The sequence below is a fragment of the Odontesthes bonariensis genome, chromosome 20 (assembly GCF_027942865.1).
Source record: "Odontesthes bonariensis isolate fOdoBon6 chromosome 20, fOdoBon6.hap1, whole genome shotgun sequence".
Classification (NCBI taxonomy): Eukaryota; Metazoa; Chordata; class Actinopteri; order Atheriniformes; family Atherinopsidae; genus Odontesthes; species Odontesthes bonariensis.
In genome coordinates, this window is record NC_134525.1 from 18,767,436 (window position 1) to 18,790,190 (window position 22,755).

The 22,755-nt window shown below is 41.3% G+C and overlaps 1 protein-coding gene across 1 annotated transcript in view; it reads left to right on the plus strand.

Moving 5' to 3' along the window:
• Window positions 1-22,755, plus strand: part of atp8a2 (ATPase phospholipid transporting 8A2) — a 43,856-nt gene that overhangs the window by 15,661 nt on the left and 5,440 nt on the right. Inside the window, 22 exon segments of the mRNA XM_075453097.1 lie at window positions 192-265; window positions 682-751; window positions 844-971; window positions 1,107-1,218; window positions 1,632-1,800; window positions 1,911-2,038; window positions 2,132-2,209; window positions 2,352-2,440; window positions 2,692-2,736; window positions 2,947-3,022; window positions 3,124-3,312; window positions 3,399-3,448; window positions 3,538-3,607; window positions 3,691-3,775; window positions 4,271-4,410; window positions 5,385-5,523; window positions 6,109-6,173; window positions 12,737-12,909; window positions 17,871-18,054; window positions 20,625-20,735; window positions 22,046-22,120; window positions 22,497-22,619. Of these exon segments, the coding sequence (XP_075309212.1) occupies window positions 192-265; window positions 682-751; window positions 844-971; window positions 1,107-1,218; window positions 1,632-1,800; window positions 1,911-2,038; window positions 2,132-2,209; window positions 2,352-2,440; window positions 2,692-2,736; window positions 2,947-3,022; window positions 3,124-3,312; window positions 3,399-3,448; window positions 3,538-3,607; window positions 3,691-3,775; window positions 4,271-4,410; window positions 5,385-5,523; window positions 6,109-6,173; window positions 12,737-12,909; window positions 17,871-18,054; window positions 20,625-20,735; window positions 22,046-22,120; window positions 22,497-22,619 (2,373 nt within the window).

The window sequence follows — 22,755 nt, forward strand, 5'->3', positions numbered from 1 at the left end:
TGTTACCTCAAGTCTCTCTCTGTGTTGACTGCATTCTTTTCGGTCACTGATTAACCTGCCTGTTGTTTCCTCTCCTGCCTCTCCAATTCTCTGCCCCCCCTCCACCGTAACACCCCCTCTCAACCCCCCTCCTCTGTACCCCTCCTGTTTTCTTCCGTTTTGCTACTGCACTGCTGTATCCTGGCCACAAGGTGGCAGTAGGAGACATAGTGAAGGTGACCAATGGCCAGCACCTTCCAGCTGACATGGTTATAGTGTCCTCCAGGTCAGACTCTGTTGTGTGTGTGTGTGTGTGTGTGTGTGTGTGTGTGTGTGTGTGTGTGTGTGTGTGTGTGTGTGAGAGCATGTATATTCAGTTCCATGTTAATACAGTCTGTGTCCTAATAATTTTGCCTTGCCCTACCTTCTACGGCTCCTACTAATTATTGCTATCAATGCAAATTCTTTAGATTTGAATGTATATGTTTTTATTCTTTCTTTTATTACTGGTAAGTAAGTATTGTCTTTAAATTAACTAAAGCTCTGTTTTAAAGACTGAAATCATGTACAGCAAGCAAATGTTTAATAATAACGTGAACTAATGAAACTAACGCCCCTGTTGATGATCCTTATGTTTCCCATCAAATTATGGATTTTAAACTCTACAATGTTTTGATGCACCTTTTACCTTCTTCTTCACAGTGAACCACAGGCCATGTGCTACATTGAGACCTCTAACCTGGATGGAGAAACCAACCTGAAGATTAGACAGGTCTGGTTATTGCTTCTCTGTGTTGAACCGGGTAAAAGTTCTCACTGAAAAAGAACCTACCTTGACTTTAGGTGTTACGGTTGATTTTCCAGGGCCTTTCACTCACAGCTGGGCTTCAGAACCTCGAGGATTTGACGGGGCTGTCTGGTCGTTTGGAATGTGAAGGCCCCAACAGACACCTGTATGATTTCACTGGCACACTGCGGCTGGAGAACCAGAAGTAAGACGCAAACGCACACATAAATGCACGATCAAATTGTTTGTTTGTTTTCTGAAATGCAAGAGTGGTATGTAAATGGAACTTAGAAAGAATCTACATTCGGTAACAAGAATTGTTCTCATCTTTTTTTCACAGTCCAGCTCCCTTGGGCCCAGACCAGGTATTGCTGCGTGGCGCTCAGCTCAGAAACACTCAGTGGGTTGTAGGAATTGCTGTCTACACTGGTCATGACTCTAAACTAATGCAGGTAAATCCATCCTTTTTTTCTGAAGTCAGTAAGCTTTGTACAAAACAGGGAAATCTTCAAATCTCTCAAAAGTAAAGGTGTTTAAAGTTGAATCTTTTTGTGGAACAAAAACATTTTTTCTGTCTACTCTATGCTCATGAGACAAGTTTTAACTAACTGTGCTCTAGTAGTCATTCATAACTGGGAGTGCATCCAAAATGAGCAATGCCATGTCTTCAATCTCTCTGTTTTAATTGCTCACACATTATTTTTGCTTTTTATTTTGATAAAATATGTAGTTTTACATGACTGATCGACTTAGTTAAACAGAGGGATTTAGAAGGTTCCATAGCTTGAGTTTTTCTCTCCAAAGACAACATAGCAAAGCAGCTGGTGTTTCTCACTTATTATTCCTTGACCTGTCCGCCTCTTAGAACTCCACCAAGGCACCGCTGAAGCGCTCTAATGTGGAGCGGGTGACCAACATGCAGATCCTGGTCCTGTTTGGCATCCTGCTGGTCATGGCACTGATCAGCTCTGTGGGCGCAGCCATCTGGAACAAGGAACACACAGAGGATGCCTGTTGGTACCTGTCCCGTGCTGGTGAGAGCAAATACAAAAAAAAAAAAAAACTCAGTCTTCCTAAGGTTATGAGAAATCAGAGGAAAGTTATTATTGGTTTGTAAGTTATGGAATTTTGTGTGTGACATCAGGCGACATCTCCACAAACTTTGCATACAACCTGCTGACATTCATTATCCTCTACAACAACCTGATCCCCATCAGCCTGCTGGTCACTCTGGAGGTGGTTAAGTTCACACAGGCCCTCTTTATCAATTGGGTATGACTCTTTATCTATATTTGATAATGCATCGTCATTTTGAAACTAGAAGGTCTCTACGAGGGCAATGATTTTGCTCCTTTTTGTTCTCAGGATATGGAGATGTACTACTCGGAAACAGACACACCAGCTATGGCTCGGACATCCAATCTTAATGAAGAACTGGGCCAGGTCAGTTCACGCTCGTCATAATCGGTAGCGACAGAGCGGGAAGTAGGAGGACCAAAAATAACCTCTATACACAGTCTATTAATACAGTTGTAATAAAAAGATGCTGCTTGTTTTCATTACCAGTCATCTCTGTCCTTTCTAGGTGAAATATCTGTTTTCCGACAAGACAGGAACTCTGACCTGTAACGTCATGCACTTTAAGAAGTGCACCATTGCAGGAATCACCTACGGGTCAGTCATCTTTTATTCCCATTAAATCTCATCTCTTGAATTTGTAAGCGTCCTATTAAGACACATCTGCTCCTACCGCACCTAAACACACCTTTGCTGCTTCACTCTCTTAATTCATGTTTCAGACTAACCTAACTTAGAATGAGTTACTTCTCTGATGAGGGCAGTCTCGCATGCTTGATCACAGGAACTAATCAAGTCATTAACTAATCCGAACTGATTCTTTTGCACTTTGCATTTCACAACTGCAGCCACTTCCCTGATCTTGACTGTGATCGTTCAATGGAGGACTTCAGGTTAGTGATGCTCCACTCTTCTTTTCTGTCTTTTCCCCTCCTAATGTACTTTCCCCACACCCCTCTTTTTGGCTTTGCACATTCTTTAAACTTGCGCTCTGTCTGTGTGTGTTTTGAGTAGAGCATTTTGTTTTTTTTCAACCAACATAATAAATGAATAAAATCTTCACATATTGCTTTTTTTTCTTTTCTTTTTTTTCTTTTTCCCAGCAATCTGCCGTCCAACAGCAATAACTCTACAGAGTTTGATGATCCAACTCTCATTCAAAACATTGAGAAGAACCACGTAGGTGTCCCAGAGGCCTTTCTTTGATTTCTTTGTTTGGAGCTAACTGCCCAAGATGAAAAAAAAAACTTTTTCTGCCTTTGTTGTATGTGTGCATTCAGCCTACATCACCGCAGATCTGCGAGTTCCTGACAATGATGGCTGTGTGCCACACGGTAGTACCAGAAAGGGAGGAAAACCAGATAATCTATCAAGCCTCCTCACCAGATGAAGGAGCACTGGTCAAAGGTGCCAAAGGGCTTGGCTTCGTCTTCTCTGCCCGGACCCCTCATTCCGTCATCATTGAAGCTGTAAGTGTGTCCGGTGTCTGCGTGTGTCTCTGGATTCACAGCTGCTTTTTTTTTTGGCAGAAGCCGACTGTTTTTCTGTCTTTCAGAGAGGAAAAGAGATGAGCTACGAACTACTGAATGTGTTGGAGTTTTCCAGGCGAGTCTCCCTAAAATGTCATCTCGTCATTAAATGACTCTTGATTATAAGGCTGGATATTAAAGCTAGACTCGATGCTTCTCTCACAGTAACCGCAAACGCATGTCTGTGGTGGTCAGGACACCCAGTGGGACGCTGCGGCTGTACTGCAAAGGAGCTGTATGTTTATCTCATTGTCAGTATTATTCCAACTCTTGGCAAAACGGTTTTTCATTTCATGCCTAAATTCTTCTCTTTTTCAGGATAATGTTATTTTTGAACGGCTGACTGAAGCATCTCAGTACAAAGAAGTATCTATTGCTCATTTGGAACAGTTTGCGACTGAAGGTTAGAAAAAGATCTCCATATGAATCCACTTTCATTGACTTACTGTATTATCTATTCTCTCACTTTATTTGATGCTACTTATGTTTTAATTTTTCTATCTATGCAAATTATTAATGAGCACATTTTAAAATGTCTTTTTATTCAACAATGTTGACTCAAGACTTCACCTGAACTTGAATAATATCATTGAATATGCACAATGGGAAAAGGGGGAAAAAAAAGGTGCATGTATGACCTTTAGCCAATAGACTCAGGATTTCATATTTTGTCCAAAAGATATTCTAACATGTTTTAACACAAAACTTTATGCTATCCAAAGACTCAACACCACTTGGTTCCACATTTAATTTGAGATTTAATTCACACCAGAACCACCTTTCATGGATTTTCTCCCTTGTTTCTGTTTCTCAGCTGTCCAATGTAAAAGTATTAAACTGCCACTATACGTGCTCCATGACAGTCATAGTATTTATCATCCTCCTCCTACTCATTCAGGCTTGAGGACACTGTGTTTTGCGTATGTGGATTTGGAAGAAGATGCCTATAAGGAGTGGCTAAAGGAATACAATCGTGTCAGCACTGTACTTAAAGACCGCGCTCAGAAACTGGAGGAGTGTTATGAACTTCTAGAAAAGGTAAAAACATCAATTTATCATGGTGATGTGAAATGTCTTACGTAGGGGGGTTTATTTTTGATTAATTCAATTTGACATTAAATTAAGCAAAAATATTGAGACACATGAGAACAAAAAAAACACACTGTTTGCCTGCCAGTAGGTGGCAGAGTGGCTTCAATGAATCCCAGCCATTTTCCTCTTTATTGCTTATCACATCCTTGGATTGCAGTTCAGTGAGACGAGGTGTGTTAATCTTTCCTCTTTTTTCCCCCCACATTTTCTTTTTATTTAGTTTATCGTATCTTGGCCTTTGCTGAAAGGTAGAGCTTTGCAGACGTGGAGTCTGTGTAGGTCGTAAAGGTAGCATTGACTCTGAAGTAAACAGTAGGATGGATATTTGGTAAAGAGCTGAACTAATAGGTGTGGAAATCAAAGATTTTTGAGAGATTTGAGGTGCGAAAAAGTTTGTAAGGGGAGACCTGGGGGGGAGAGAGAGAGAGGAAGCAGGAGGCGGAGGCTGCTCGCTCCGACTGGGAGACCACATGGGTAATTACCTGCACCGGCCTGCCAAAAGCCTATTAAAACTGGAGTCAACAACACAGTTGTGTTAACTTGTGTGTCCATGTGTCTGTTTTTGTGTGTGTGTGTGTTCAAGTGCGTCTAATGAGGGCACATATACATTTAAACACTGAACAAATTAAAGCGAGCTTGGTAATGGGCTACTTTTTTCCACTGTAGAAAAAGAGTTTGCCCTGAGGTCCAAAATGAGCTGATTGGCCAACTGAGCTGAACCCGCTGGCATCGCTCTCATCCTCAAATTAGATGTGTATGATGTTTTCAGGAGAGCCCTTCACATAAACAGTCTTGTAGAATTTGATGGCTAAACATGATTTATTTTAACATCATTAACATTTTTATGCCATTATGTTTTGCTTTCATCAAATTATCTTTGACTTTTCTTCCTCTGTCATGCTCTGCTGCTCCACAAACAGAACCTAATGCTGCTGGGTGCCACAGCCATAGAGGACCGTCTTCAGGCTGGCGTACCAGAAACCATTGCCACCCTGATGAGGGCCGACATCAAGATCTGGGTCCTCACTGGAGACAAACAAGAGACTGCCATCAACATTGGTAAAGAGGAACCTGAATGCAACTATGGGGAAAATGTAGCCTAATGTGAAAGAAAAACTGTATGTACTTTGCGGTTCATGAAATGATTGCTTGAATAATGGCTACCATTGTGTGGGCTGCAAAATTCCTGACATGCCCCCTTTTCTTTAATTTAAATGTGCCAGTGGTCAGTGTAAACATGCTGCAGGGGAATGCAGTGACACGAGTGTGTTGGGTTTCTTGGCAGCCATGAAGGAAGTTGATGGCAGTTGTCCAAGAAAACCAGGACCCGAAAATAACATCTGAGCTGACACTTGTCGCTCCTAATTTAAGAGCTGGGACATCCCCAGAATTGTACTGTAGACGTGCCCCTTCATTTTTCCACACACCTTTTGTACAGGGGAAAATGTATCCTGAATAACCAACATCATGATTCTGCTCAGCTGAAAGACCTTTGAAAAAGTAGAGTAGATTCGTGTGAGAATCAGTATTTTTAGTCAATTCAGCCATACCTGAGACAAGTTCTTCACCTGTGTTTAGTGTTTTCAGTAAATCTAATCTCTTTCCTATCCCTTTTCCTCTACCCTCCACTCATTTGCATCTCAGGTTACTCCTGCCGCTTGGTGACACACGGCATGTCCCTCATCATTGTCAACGAGGACTCTCTGGATGTAAGTAGACCCTCCCCTTCCTCCTCCTAACCTCCTTCGATCACATCTGTGTACACTTTGTACAGTACTGGGGCTTTCTGTGTGTGTGTACCCGAGGGAGGATGTTGTGCGGTGGGGTCTTAAGCAGGTTACCGTGAGAACCAGGGTGTGGTCCTCAGCCAGATTGGTGGGTGGGGCTCTTTGTGTGTTCACAGGTGCAGGTAATTAAAGTCTCTGATGTCCCCTTTGGAGAAATGGATGAAAAGAGAGAAGTGCTGAACTATCACTTCTGTCGGTCTTCTTTCTGTCATTTCTATAAAGATTCTCATATTGTGTTGTGACACCCCTTGACCAATCTATTTTTAGCTAAATGCCAGCAGTGTGTACGGATCAAATGTGTTCAGTCTGTTCGTGATCCGGTTGCTGTTTAGTGTGAGAACTGAGACAGTCCTTGTCTTTAGATTAGATTTTTTATTTTTACTTCTCGAATGTGTTCTTTGCATTCAACTTTCATGTGTGACTGCCTTACCTAAATGACTTGATTGCTGTCATGTGTCCTTTAGGCTTACACGATCTCCTTGAAAATCGCAGCTTCTTTTTTTTTTTTTTTTTTTTTTTTCCTATCTGTCTTTGTTTATGGGTTTGTGTGCGAGTGTCGGTTTGTTGGCCCAGAGCTCGCGTTAAACTTAAACGGAGACACGTCTGCTCTGACGTTAATCATTTTCTAGCCTCATAGAAAACATTGCACAGTTGGTGGGCGTCTCAGACTCTGAGCTTATAGTGTAATAGTATTAGCTTCCAGCATTATCAGCGTGATCCCTTTATGGCTATCGGGGGATCTAATTAGAGACGTGTGTGAATGGATTTCAGTGTGGTCATGGTTAGAAATTTAAAGTGCACACCTTTACACTTACCATTCTGCATTTTTGCATCGTGCCAAACTCGAGGGAATACACTGCTTGTGAACTTTTACACTTTCACACCTACCAAAGTGGCACCTTGAGTTTTCCAGACCGCTAAGTGCCGGAAAAAGCCCAGACAGCGTGAAAAGCCACTTAGGTGCTGAGTAAATTAAATTGGACGGGATGAATATTTAACTTAAAGGCAATAAGGGTGCTTTAGACTAACAGTTACCCATATACTCGGCACAACAGTGTGAAATTCAAGACCGTTAGTGCTATGCACTTATTCTAAGCATGTTTTGGAATTTTTTTCAAGCAGTCTGCTGTCTGATATGATTATCAATTACTGTTGACAGTTTTCTGTCTGTTTATGTAGTCTCACACATACCGTAGGAGACACTGTAAGGCTTGAACAGATGATGAATAGATATTTTGTTTTCCTACAGTTGTGTTTTTTTTTTTCCCCACCAAAGTAAATTCTCTGTTGAACATAGGCCTAGCTGGCTTCAATAGCACATTAGAAAACAGTTTTTTGTTGTCATAAGCCCTGACTATTTTTTGGACCTACTGTATATGTGAAAAGTAAAAACTTTCTCATTCTTTTCAATGAAACTTTTTAAAAGGGAAAATAATCCTGTTGTACAGCTGAGTGACTTTAAATGGGCCAAGATGAATGATGTTTGTCATCGCTCTGAGGTGCTGTCTAAAGATGGGACTTGCGGTATAAACACAAAAGACTGCTGAGAGCGTTGGCTTGAGGCTGATTGAGTAAACTGTTTCTTTTTTCCTTCGGTGTAGCTTACACTCTTATTAAGATCCTATTAATAACTGTGCACTTCTAGATTTAAATTTGGACATGCGTAAGAGGAAAAAAAAAAAAGGGGGTATTGATGTGGTGTTAGTCAGGCTGTTATTTTTTTGGGGGGTTTTTTTTGTTTTTTATCAGGACATCTTCAGAGAGCAATGGTTGTAACCGATGTACATGAAAGGCACACCATCTTCAGTTCAACACTTATCTATCGTGCACTTAAAATAACTCTCGCCAGCTTCGCTTCTTTACGCATGTGATTCTGTTTGAAAGTCCAACCTGCACTTGAGTGAAAGCAGGAGCTGCTTATCAAAATCTCCCCTCAAGGTTGACCTCTTGCTCCCATTTGTATCAGCCGCTATAGTGTAGCTGGTATTGTTTTCAACTTGTGTGTGTGTGTGTGTGTGTGAGAGGGAGAGGGAGAGCAAGAGAGAGATCAAGTCAAAAATGTGGTCCTGGAGACACCGTTGTAGCTTCTTTGGCAGGTGTGTATATGTCTGTCTTTCTGTGGACAGATTTAGTCAACACAGAACCGTGTAAGATGCGGTCACAAATCTTTACAGGTGTGTTGTTGAGTTCAAAAAGAAGGCCGAGTTCAAAGATGGGTGTGGTACAATGCTTGAGCTCCGAGTACTTGTGTAATGACTACTGAGATCTTAAAGGTTGGAACATGATTGTGTCAGTGGATGTCGCCTCTGGTGGGACGTTCTCAAGTTTAAGAATTTGTTCCACATCTTTCACACCCTCTATCTGCTGTTATCCGTGTGAAGCCTGGCTCATACGGTGCGTCTTGCGATCGACATTCATGGAGCCGATGTGGTCCCCCTCCCTTCGGACCAAACCTGTTCTATATTCCTCCTTCACACTACTGCCTCCACATCTGTCAACACGCTCTCTTTGCTCAGGAAGCGACCACACACCCTGCGTGATTTGTGACAGAAAAAAATGTGCATCAGACAGAGTTAAGAAGAACAGGCACAAGGAAAGAAATATGCCTGTTTATCTTTGTGGAAACACAAGAGTGTGTTTGTGAATGAAGAGGGGGGGGGGGGTCACTGTTTATTGCACTTCATGTGTGAGAAGGACAATCTGGAAGGAGAGAGAAAGCCAGAGGAAGATTTGGCTGACCCACTCGAGGGCGATGAATGAGTGGTAACGCGATCTCCTTTTGGTGCTCCTCCTCATCAAAACAAATACTGTGAGCAATGCCTCCTGGGTAAACGGTTTGCGACCACTGTAGCTGTGACGAGTGCCATCTGTCACCTACAGATCGCATGCCTCACACAGACTGACACAAATCCTTGGCCCGTCCTCCTCCTGGTGCTTCATGTTTAAGAAAACATAAGCCTGTAGATGAACAGTCTCCTTTTCCCCTTATAATTCTGTATTAGTTTGAATCTGGCTCATGGTGGCCCTGTTCAGCTCGATAGCTCCGAATGTACATTTCCTCAAACTTTCCCACAATCCCCCTGCCCTCACCATGCTGCCCGCACTACAACCCTTAAACAAACAGCGTCTTTCTGCTGGCCATTAATCATCTTTCTGCGCACGCACAAACGCAAACGCACATATTTTGTTGAACTTGTGCTTGCATGCGTTGTTGCTCTCACAGTTAAAATCCACATGTGTGCCTGTGCGTGTACTTCTGGCTCAGGCAGCAGAGGATGTGGGTGTTTGCACAGATGCGCTGTCTGACAATTAAACGGTATATTAAAGCTCACTGGTGACAGAATCTGCACGGTAAAAATGAGCATGTCTTTCTCCGCCTTCTTTTCACTCAGCAGCTCTCTCTCTTTGGGTCCTTCGGCTCTGTCTGGTTCACACTCCATGCCTTCTTTCTATCCCCCTTTCTTTGTACCTACTGCTATTTATCTTGCTTAATGCTTTTTTTGTATATATTATACTGTGGAGTTTGGACTTTGGCAGAGGTGGCCTGGAAAAGATCAACATTTGGCTTCCCCTATCATCACTGTGTTATACGGTGATATATGTGCAATATAGAGAGAAGTGTGTGTGTTTCTGTTTCTTTGGGCTAATGGGTTTTATTATAGAATGCAAGGAGAGAGGGTGACCTGTGATATTTCAAACCGCCTCCATAACCCGCCTATTTTTCTCATCTAAATATAAACCTGATAACATTCCGCACCGTTTGCACATACATATGTGTTTGTGAGACTTTCTGTTTTTTCAAGGCCGGATGCATATCAATGGATAAACATTTAGCTTGGAACCCAAAATGCCTGCTAATGAGATCTGTCATATTGCAGTTGGTGCAATCAAAGAATTAAGCTTTTTCTTTTTTCCTCTACAGCTCCCAAAAATAGCTTGTAATTTAGCGTGAGAAGGAGGGAAAGTACATAGTAATCCTTTTTTTCCCCTTTTTTCTTTTCATGCCTAGGTTGTTTGTTTTTTTTCCTTCTTTGTAAAAGTGTTAGCAGATCATGGTGGACCATTGTGAACCCTTTTTCATGTTTAGACAGTATTCATTTGTCAGGAGCTTGTTGTTCGGTCTGGGCTTGTTGCGCTTCAAGTGAATGACTTTTAATTGCAAGAGCTAACCAGTGCTCATACCTTAGTTACCTTTTAAATCTCCTGTAGCTCTCTGCAGGCTTATCCTGGTTATTATCCCAGGTCGTCTTGACTGCCGCTCAAGCTTTGTCTGAACCTGCTGTGACAAGTCACTGTGATGTACCAGGACTTCACTGCATGTACATCCAACCCATTGTGACTGGATATGTACACAAGCTTGTAAACGTATACAACGCGGATAGCAATTGAGATATTATTATGATCATCAAAGTAAATTGATGGTTTTACATGTTAACTTTTGTATTTTGCCGCTGAGGATTTTTTTTGTCCACTTTGTGATGAGTTGACAAGCAGGGAAAGATGTATGTGCTGCATGTATGCACACACAGCCCCCTGTTTGTTTACATGCAAAGACATACTCATACATGTGTTTTATTCCTCTATAGCAACACGTGCACTACACACACGCGCACACACACACACAGAGACCCATAGCCCGCTTTTGAGTTTAAGAACTCTGACAACCTGTGATCTCTTTTAATCCATTCATTATGTTTTTGTTTTCCTTCCCCCTGTTTGGGGGAAAAAGTTGAATGCAAACAGGAATTCCGGCATACAAAGAAAAACACACAGCCTCAGGCTGAGAAAACAAGAGCAAGGAATTTTTGGGAAGAGGAGGGATGCTTGTGTGCGGAGGGTACGCATGTGTGCATCGCTATTTGGCAAGAAGAAGAGCGGCTGCATTGTTCATGTGACTTTGTTACGTACACGTTTATGTGCGTGTGCGTGCTTGCCGCTTTGTGTCTCGTATGTGCTGATATGTTGACTGAGGGGTCACTTCTCCATGGGTCACCGTTTTCCCTTAGGTCAGACAGCCGCTGATAGCCCACTGTGGCAGACTGAGTAGACTCTTAATGGCACCAGATTTTGTAACATTTGTGCCCTTTTGTGTCTAGGGTTTTTTTTTTTTTCGTAGTATAGATCCTTGATATGTGTTTATTTTTATTACCCTTGATCCACAAACATGCACTTTCATTGGGAATTTCATTTTGCGTCATTCCTCGTTCATAAGGGGAATAAGCGGAATTCAACATGTACAACAAACAAAACTGACCCTAGACAGAATTTTTGAGCCGCTTTCTGATTTATTATTGGAAAACACAGGATGGATACAACAATCTTGTTCAGTCTTTAGAGTTTGAGTGATTTGATTGGCTTTAACCTAATTTCATCTTTGAAAAATCCTTTTTATCTAATAGATTTAGATTCTAAATGATTTACACGAGACTCAATGTATATCAAAATTCAGACAGTGGAAATTATTCTTGCGTGTGTGTGTGTGTGTGTGTGTGTGTGTGTGTGTGTGTGTGCTTGTTAGTGTGCATTCATGGAGACAGCATGGTTAAGCTTGTTGCGTGGCTGCTTCTCCACATGGAATTCATTACACCTCTGTTGGATGTTTATTTTCTCTATTAATCCCTGTTCCTCTATTATCAAAAGCTCCATCAAAACGGCTCCAAACTACTGCCCTGCAGGGGAGCTGGCATTTAAACAAACACACATATATATATATATATATATATATATATATATATATATATATATATATATACACACACACTTTGTTGGTTCATGTGAATGATACATTTCACTCATCCACAACATTACTTCGGCACATTTATCTTTCTTGCCTTTCCCTTTTCCTCTTGTTGTGTGTTTGTCATTCTCTCCCTTTTGCTTATTTTCTCCCACCGTCATGTGCTGCAGCTACGTGAAGGAAAGATTTAAGATTTTACTGGCTAACTAAACGTGCCTTCAGGACCTCACAGCATCAGCATGTCGTGATGATGTCTAGAACAACTGTGAACTTTATATTGGCATTCTTAATTTTGTAGTGTACACAGAAGCAAATTGTTTCCCCAGATGAAAGCCGCCAAGAACATATGTCTTCCATTTGCTGCCAGTGGCTTTGACCTTTCAGCAAACTGGTGCGTGTGTTTTGATGTGCGTGATTTACATTTTCACCACTTTGTGAGGCAACAATATCCTTACCAAAAAAACATAAAACTAGAAAAATGTGGTTCCTTTTAACGTTCACCGCTTCATTGCAGAAGAGGAAGTGTCGTTTTCTGTAACAGATTAAGAGATTGTTGGTAGTTAGTGATGAGATTTCCTGATAGATCCTTTTAAGCACTTTGAATATATTGCTGACGAATGATAAGTGTAGAGAAGATGTCTGAGATGGAGGGCTTTCAGTTAAGATGTTGAAAAAAAAAAAAAAAAAAAAAAAAAAAAAATGATGAAAAAAATCATTATCTCCCCTCAATGTATTTGTCTTCTTGCAGGCTACTCGTGCCACACTCACGGCTCACTGTTCGTCCCTGGGTGACTCTCTGAGGAAAGAAAATGAGCTTGCACTGATCATCGATGGCCAGACACTCAAATATGCCCTTTCCTTCGAGCTTCGCCAGGCCTTCCTCGACTTGGCGCTGTCCTGCAAAGCTGTGATCTGCTGCAGGTAGGGAGGAATATTTCAACGTATATGCATAACAAAACTTTGGGCTCACAAAAGGCTGTCTACACAAGTGAGGTATAATTCGAAATTACACTGAATCTCAGCAGCATTTTCTAAATCCCATAAAAAACGACGCACATAAACTTAATAGGAATTTTATGTCCGAGTATCACTGTCGGTCACAAGTTGTTTTTTTTTGTGGGCAAAACACTTAAACAGCTCAGTCTCAACTGCTGTTTTAAGATGGGAATGCTGTATGAGGAACATTGTTAGATATATACAAAATCATTAAGATGTTATGGGAAAATTCTTTTTCACTGATTTGATAAGGAGAGAATGTCTCCCAAAAGCTCCCAAAAGCAGTCAAACCCTTCTGTTTTGCACCTCTACCCAGCTGTAGAACCAACTCAATGTTTGCAACCTTTTTGGTTTAAAGCACATTTGTACATGGAGATGAAAAAAAATCTGCCAACTTTTATGCATTAGCACTTTCTTTCGATTCCATTCTGTCTTGACACAACAGTTGTGAGACCAGAAATGGTCCTCCTCAGATAATGGTGAGCGTCTATAAAGCTAAACGTGTGGAAGTCTGGCTTTATAGTTGTCACAATAATGTGGGTGCCTGGGGTAATAAATGATTTAATCAGCCCCAACATCTTCTTTCTGTATCCATGAAAGAAAAAATGCTCAAACAGTTTAATTACACCACACACACACACACACACACACACACAATAAGCACATTTACCCGACTCTAGAAAAAACAAATTACTCTGTTAGCCCAACCAAAACCAGACCTTTAAAACGCACGTAACGACGTTTGTCCAATTTTGAGAAGCGTGGTTTTTGTGCAACTTTGGAAGGACGAACGCGGACGGATAATGTGTTAGAGATGTGAACGTCCTGCATGTGTTCACTCAGTTAGACTCAAATGGGCCTTGCATTCTGCACATGCTCCACATCTTTTTGCTTCCTTTTGTAAAAACGGTGAGGAGGTTCGATCCACACCGTCTTTGGTCTATAACTCAATCAATTCCTCGTGCGTGCACGAGACGAGAACAGCGGTCCAACGAAATGGCCATGTAATGTGCATGCAATGATTCTTAGGGATTCTTTCTATGTTTTGCACATAATAGTTTGAGAAAGAGTCGGTGTGTGTGAATCCACACGCTCGCCTGCATACCTGTGTGTGAGATTATAAAGGTTGTTAGTAAAGCACAGTTGTTAGCAAGTGAATGAGGTTGGTAAAAGTCTGTATTTTGCACAGGAAATGCACATTAATAAGAACCACTACACTGACTGGAAATATCTAATTCATGCCTCACTTACTGCTCGTACCCTTGGAATGAACACAATGCGGCTGGTCGCGACGCGGTCGTTGACATTTAACAATTACATTTATACAAAGCGCACCCTGTTCATAGAATGTTTACTGCGCATTCCCTTCTTTGGTAATGTTCCAGTCAGAACCAGCTCAGATGTTTAACAAAAGATTTTCCACTTGTCGTTTGATGTGTGTGCATGTGCACGTCTGTGTGTCTGTGTAGCCAGGAGGGACGTAACTGAGTCTCTCCTGAACATTCAAACCATATCCGGGCTCGGGTCTCGCAGGCCTTGCAAACAGCCTCCAGTTTCCTCTCCTCTTTCTGTTCGTATCTCCCCGTCTTCTGTTTCTTCTTACCTCACTGTAGATGGGACATCATTTCCAGCAGGCCCAAATCACCAGTTGCAGGTATAGTTTTAGAGCATCAGAGGGTTTTAGATTATATTCTATAGAGCAATAGGTCCTTGTACCGCTACTTGTTTTAAAAAAAAAAATTGGGTTTGTAGTTCTCAACTCCTTTGGTTCTTTGATTTCTTAATAAAAATGCCATATCTAATTGAAAGTTGCATTTAGGGGCTTTTAAACACTTCAAGATAACAGTTGAGCTGCTCGTAACCTTTAATTTGAATAACCTTTGGGAGGTCTAATGATGTGCATTTAAATAAGATAATACAGTAACAAACAATGATCAGAGAAGGGTAAAAAATGTTGCTCATTTTGAAATGTTTCCTTTCCCTGTAATCATCTCATGAGCCCTTAGCTTTATCTTATGACCTCCTGGGAGGTCCCATCCCCAACACTTGGTTCTTGGTGATTCCTGTAATGAGGTGGTATGCACATCCATTGTGTTGCAGGCCTGTATATAAAAAGAGACGTAGCTTTAGCTTCAAAATGTTCTCCATAAGATTACATTTTTCACCTCCTCTATGTTTGTGATGTTTCAAAGTGTGGGAATGTGTGAGTGTTGTGTGTCCGTGCGCGTTTCAGGGCACGTTGGAGTTGAGCACACTTGTACGCATGGGTTCCCGACTTCACTGCGCGTTTGTTTATAGGAGGACTTAGCGGCTGCTTATTTTCTGCTCAGTTCCACCATGAAGAGCACTGGGAGCCTTTCATCTTTGCGGCTCCACTTTACACAATCCCAGACACTGTTGGCTGTGTGTGGAGGAAAGGTAGGGGGAGAGATGAGGAGAGATTTGTGGTCGGAGGCCGAGAGTCACTAGAGGAGACGCAGTTGCGCACACTTCAGATGCAGAAACAGAAAAAACAAATGAGGTTGATCTCATCCTTCAACAACGACTGCCGAGGCCAAAACCCCGAGGTTTTACCCTGCTGACGTGTGCCAGATGTGTTTCTGTGTAAACTTGTGATTTTTAATACACACCTGCATGTGCACGCAGCCCCCCCCCCCATTCCGTGTTTCCAGCTCAAGCAGAACATAAATTTATTGTACCTATATATTCAATGAGGATGGATCATTATTACTTCTGAACTCCAGTGTGTCTTTGTATGTGTGTCTGAGAGGGGTCATGCTCATAATTTCATTTAGTCATAAAATTGTCAGATTTTCTTCCATTTGCATGTGATTGCTCACGCAGCTGTATATAATCGAATTTTGTAATGTCATTATCACATGGCAGATGGACATGGTGGAGTTTCACTCCTCATGCTGAACTCCCCGAGTTAGACTTGTACTTACAAACAGTCATTGTGACCGTAGCTCCTCCTCTTTCTAGGAAGTGTTTAAAGTATTGGCAGTACTCTAAGTCCTGTGTTGATACTCAAATCATTATCACTTCATGCATCACCAAGGCACAGGTAATTACTATAATCAGGGAAATGCTGTCTAAATATTTAATATCTGGCTATGGGTAGATATCCGGTAACAAAACCGATGGCTACTTAGATAATCGCTAAAGCTGGAGTATCTGGCACTAAAGAAAACAGTTTTTAGCTTTGTAGAGACATTAGTTCTTCAAGTGATGATAATTGATGTTTGGACTTGTGGTAAATAAATACCATATTTTATATAACATGTAGATATCCAGTCTGAGCTGTAAAAGTTTGTTCATATTGTACATAAGCTTCTATACTTGCAAGTGCTGTACTGTGGGAAAAATAAGTTGCTGTGTTGTTCCGCTTTAATCCCAGTCCCAGTGTCAGTTCTCTCCCATGTCTTCTTCTTTGGAGACATTTGTTTTCACTTTGTTGCCAGTAATTAGAAGATTCACTAAAGCTGTGAGCTCGTACATATGACTGATACGCAGTCGAAACACCTCTTCATACAGGGCATGTTTTGAAAACACAGATAAAGACAAGCTTGGTTTCAGTGGCTGATACCAGAACACAACTTTTGAACATGTAAACACAGTGTATGTTGGGATGGATTGTTACTTTACCATTACCTCCTCCAAAGAGCAAAAACAATTAAATATCATGCAGCATACGTCTGACTGGACCTTACATGTAACATAACATAACATAAATGGGATGTTCCATGTTAGATCTACCAGGGGTTCCCATACATGTTTTGCTCTTTTTTGGGGGGGGTGAATACATGAAGATGGAGAAATCTCAGATATTGGAGATAATGGGGGATTATTTGTAAAGTTACAGCCACAGAAATGTTGTTGGCCTGCAAGGCTCTAAACAGTTTGACCAATTTGCCCATCTTAAGCAATAAGAAATTTTTTTTAAAAACTTGTTAATTTGATCAAAAACTCACATAAAGCTAATTGGACAATTGTTTCGGTGAGTGTTCACATTTAAAGCAGTCCAATTAAACAAATGAGGGCTTTTCAAAAGTAGCCTCGCATACTAGTCTGTGTTGTTTTCAACTGCTTCTACGGTTTCTTTCCAGTTAAAGGCGCAGGGAAAAACCATGAATTTTTATAAATCTCTCTACTAAAGCCAAACAGAAAACCAGTCTAATTGGGGGAACATGGCATTTGAACTTCTTTCTCCCCAGATCAACCACGTGCTTGATTTTTTTTATTTTTTTTTTTTAAGAAAAAAAAAAAAGAAACATATACCCACTACTTCAGCAAATGCAGCATGACATTTCACCATCCTCTTTCAGTGGCCTTGAGGGACGCTTCTGTAATTGAGCCTCCCTTTGTTCTCCATTGTTTGTGACGAGACAGAACCGGTTACAGACAGAGGATCGGTGATAAGGGTCAAGAGGGTGGAGTACCCCTGCGAGCTCCCTAAACGCATACACGCTCTGAGGTACACTCAGACGCAGACAGTCATGCATTAATCCATGTAAACATGCATGCACACATGTGTATAAACACATCAAAAGCGAACTTCACCAAATCTTATTAGCAGAACAGTGAATCATTGTTCTGTGGACCTGTAAACAGAGCACCGAAGTGTGTGTGTGTGTGTGTGTGTGTGTGTGCGTTTCTGCCAGCCTTCCTTCAATCTCTCTTTTTTTCTTTTTCTTTGCCCTTTCAGCTGTTTCACTCAGTTTCCCAGGCTTTGTTTGTTCTAATGGCTAATGTATTTATGACTTACTTTCTTACTTCCTCGAGACATTCTTTAATCCCCCTATCTTCTCCCTTCCTCTAATTTCCTCCCAGTGCAGGCAGCTGCACACATTTAATATCAACCAACTATCTCCATCTGTTCACTGCAGAGTGTCTCCACTACAAAAGTCCGAGATTGTGGATATGGTGAAGAAACACGTGAAGGCCATCACGCTGGCGATAGGCGACGGTGCGAATGACGTGGGGATGATTCAGACGGCTCACGTTGGAGTGGGAATCAGCGGCAACGAGGGCATGCAGGCCACTAATTCTTCTGACTACTCCATTGCACAGGTGGGAGCAGACAAAGCAAACATGCCCTCGGGTCCTGCAGAAATGTTCCAGGCTTTTACACGAACATACAGTCATTTGATAAAGAAAGTGCATCCTCTTTAAATTTGAAGGTCATACCCATTAGTGCATCATACATAATTATCATCAGGCCATTACCAGGCCTTAACATCAGACAAACAACAACACATTATACCAAGTTGTAATATGTGGTTACATTAAGTTGCAGAAAAAAAAAAGCAAAAGCAAGTTTGTCCATCCGTCCATTTTCTTTCACTTATCTGAATTCGGGTCCCAAAGGCATCATAATGAGACGTTCAGAGAACCTCAGCTGACTCCTTTTCATGGGGAGATGCATCTCCCTCCAGATGCTGGGTCTCATCACCTTTTCTTTAAGGCTGAGCCCAGCCACCCTTTGAAAGAAAATCATTTCAGGCCCTTTATCTTCATTTCTTTTTTTTTTTGGTCACTACCAAAATAATGAAATGAAGATGGATCGGTAGGTTTTGCCTTTTGGTTCAGCTCTTGACCACAGCGGACTGATGAAAAGCCGTCTTCATCAGGAATCCACATGTTGCAATGGTCCAGTCAAAGTCCAGACCTCAAACTGATGAAATGCTGTGGTGGAACCTTAAGAGAGCTGCGCATAAACAAATGCTGCAAATCTCAATGAACTAAAGTAACCTTTACAAGAGGAGCGGGCCAAATTTCTCCACAATTTGTGAAAGACTGATAACGTCATACAGAAAACTATTGAATTATTGCTGCTAAGGGCTATTCCGTGGGAGTAATCTGTTTTTCAGACCCTGCTTCTGCACTGAATAGATAACATGATTTGAATAAGTTGTTATTGTTCATATGAGTTTGTATTCAGTTATTTTAAGACATTGTAAGGATCGGATGATTTATTTATTTTTTTTCTTTGTGTCTTCATAGAAACATTTTTTTTTCCTATTTTTGTTAAATTTAAATCATTTCAATTATTTTAAATGGTCGCAGGTTTGGAATGCAGGTTTGTTTGGACACCTCGCTGAATTTTCTGAAAGCACCGAGTCTTTTCTGCCTACTACACTTGATCCTGATCTTTAACCCAACCTCAGGGGAACGAATGAAAGAAGAATCCACTTATAAGTGTCAGTGAAGTATCATACCGTCAGTGCTCCACATCACAAGCCTTAACAATCTGAAATATTTTAGTTTATTTCTAGTCACATCAAAAGGAAGTAAATGGAGAAATTTGGAAAACCAACATATTTTCTTTCTTTATGTTTTGGCGGTTAATTTGATTTTCTAGTTAGAATGGTGTTGCTGACAAGTCAGGTAAGTAAAAGCCAAAGTTATCTTTGGATGGGATAAAGTTAGAGCTGAAGATGTCTTGTAACATTTTAAACAAGATTAAAATTGGTCAGAACAAAAATGATTCCTTAGAGTAAAAGAATAAACAGATAAAAGTGTTTGAAGGAGTTATGACCCCATGCAGATAGCTTGAACCATGGTTTCAGACCCCATTTCGTTTGTTAAGGAAAGGACTTATTCAAACAAAAATTGTTAGGAGAGGCCAGGGGATATAAATATCTGAATTTAATCTAAAAAAAAAAACCAAAACAATCGGATGACAACAAAGCAGTAGAAAGTTATGTCTCTCAATCTCCTCTTGTTAAAAAGGCCAAACAAAGCTTCTACTGAAATGTTCAAAAATATCTTTAGATGAAAATTGAAAAGAAAGAAAAAGCTCTCCAACTGTTGGATATGGAGTCGGGTCGATCGTGCTTTAGGATTGTGTTGCAGCCAGTGTCAGAGGTAACATTTCACAAGATGGATTCGGTTGGATAGCAGTTTGAACTCGAGATGTCACAATATAAGTGAAAAGGCTAGAAAAGTAAAGCAGATCTCTTCTACAACAGGGTTGGAATTGAAAAGCACAACGGACTTCTTCAAAATGTGCAAGTTGAAGGTTTTGCCTTCTCATCAAAACATCAAATAGCTTTTTCAGAAAGAATAAGTTTGTTTTGCAAACATGGACAGAAAGACACAAGATTAACCAAACTGTTGACCAGCGTTAGAAGCTGTGTACTTGCCAAAGGGAGTGTGGCTGAATACTGGTCAGTACTCGGAAAGGATGCTCAAAATTTTTGTTCGGTTGCCGTTTGTTTTGTCATTATGAAAAGGCCAGAAAGGTAAATCAAATATCTTTATCCAGAATGTTAAAACATTGTATTTTATAATCAGCAGTTTTTATCATTGTTAAATTTGAAACATTCATTTTGAGTTTGAATAAAACCATAAACCCTACACTTTTCAGTTCTGTTTGATCATTATTATGATGGCTGTGATTCCCGAGTGTTTTCTGTGTTTTTCCACACAAACCTGCTCTGACTCTTTCACTGCCTTGTCTATCTTAAAGCTCCTGGATGTCCTACTCGACTTATCTTAATCAGCAAACCTCATCTTGCTTCAAATTTCTCTTCGCTGTAACTCACTTCGTATAATCTCTGTTCCCATCTGCCTCTGATTTATCTTTATTTGTCCTCTAAAAATAGAAATTTCTGTGTTTCTTCTTCTATGATGTGCAGTTCTGCTACCTGGAGAAGCTTCTGTTGGTGCACGGGGCATGGAGCTACAACCGTGTCACAAAGTGTATCCTCTACTGTTTCTATAAGAATGTGGTACTCTACATAATAGAGGTAAGAGCCCCACCACCACACCCTGTCTGCTTTTTACACACACACACACACTCACAGTTACATTAACAGAGACGTTTTGCAGCTGTTTGTCGACGTGGCTGACAGTGATGGACGAGGTGCCCTTCTGGTGTCTGCTTTCTGTCTCCTATACACACACACACACATATATACACATGCACATAAAAGTGTCTTTAGATCAGCAGTGACGAGACCTTGGCCCTCAAGGTCAGCTGCTGTGTGTGCGTGTACTTGAATTACACATATTACGGCCGGGAAAAAAAATCCCCATCACGTAAATCATAGCATTTTTAGGATGAAGATTTGGTTTAGGGTTCAGGGAAGAATGAATGGAAAAAGGAGCAGTATTCCTGGTTTGATTAAATCCTTTAGGGATCAGTGTATTGTCCTAAGAAGTGATGGAAACAGGACTGCTGTTTGGATGTGTGTGTGTGTGTGTGTGTGAGATGAAGGGCCATTCTGCAGCCCCAGCTTGCCTGCTATGAGGGGCATTTGTCAGCTGTGCTACTCCCACCCTCCCACCACCTCACTCTTCTGCCTGACGTTAAGGATGCCAGCAGGTGCTGATCCTCATGAGAGCTGCAGCCTGTAGCCCTCTGTCCCGCTCACACCACCACTCTGTCCCTGTGCGTAAATATATGTGTGCTTCCACGATTATCTCACATAATTGGCTTCCAGCAGAGCCCTCTAGGCCAAAGGTCAGAGACTGTCTCTGTCCACTTAGTGGAGACAGAATAAGGGGGATGGGTGCGTGTGAGAGAAAGAGAGTGTGCGTATCTGACCTCACCCCAAGGCTGTATGCTCCACTGTATGCCCCAGGAATGCCACAGCTCCCATCAGCGGCCCCAAACATTTTCTCTATCTGTCCTCAGATCAGCTTGTGTCTGCTCTTTGTGTGTGCATCTGTAAGAGGGGGGTGGTGGGGTTAGTGTGTGCGCATTAATGAATGTGAAAGCGAGGCAAAAGTCCTATTAGATTATGTGTTTCTATAAATAAACTCATTGAAGTCAGAATGTGGTTTCTGAGTGGATCAAAACCTTTGTGATGATTGCATTTAAAACATCATGATGCTTAATGGAGCAGCAGGAAGTTAAGCTATTATATAAGGAAGTTTTTATTTTCTGAGTCAGTTCAGTCTGTCATTCTGCAAAGATTTTCTCATGTGGCCATATTATTGCCGAAAGAAAGGAACACATTTGTCCATCTCTTCCTGCTGTTTCCACTATCAGTGCCTCCCTAAGGCAATTTTACCCTCTGCTATTGTTCCTCTCATCCCTCTCTTTGTGCCCTAGCTCTGGTTTGCCTTTGTGAACGGGTTCTCCGGCCAGATCCTTTTTGAGCGCTGGTGTATAGGCCTCTACAATGTGGTGAGAATCCGCCTTCGCTCCCTCTTCAAATTATCTGACTCTTTTCTGTTTCTCCACTCTCCCTCAGTCTCACGTCCTCTCCTTCTTTCACTTAACTGATACAAACTGTTGTTTCCTTTGCTCTCTACCCATTTCTTAGTAAATCTTATCTACTCTTTCTTTTTGTCAGGGTATTTCTGTGTGTTCTGGTGACTCCTTTATGTACTTTACATCTGTCTGCAGATGCCTTCAGGCTTCCCGTTTTTAAAACATAATGGAATTCCTTTTTGTGCTGACAATCTGATAAGAACAATGACAGTGCAGCTAAACAAAGTATAGGCACATGTGCCTTTAGTGGGTTTTTAATGGCTGCATGTTTATGTTCGGTGTGCTGCAGATATTCACTGCACTGCCTCCGTTTACTCTTGGGATTGTTGATCGGCCGTGCAGCCAGCAGAACATGCTCCGTTTCCCACAGCTCTACCGAATAACCCAGAATGCCGAGGGTTTCAACACCAAGGTACTTGTGCACACATTTACAGTACACGCACACAAAAAAATCTGAAATCGCAGTCATTTTTGTTCTCTTCGTTCAATTTGTGGCTGTTTGTGATTTGTTGAGTGATGCCGGGTGTTTGTTTGGGACTGCAGTGAGA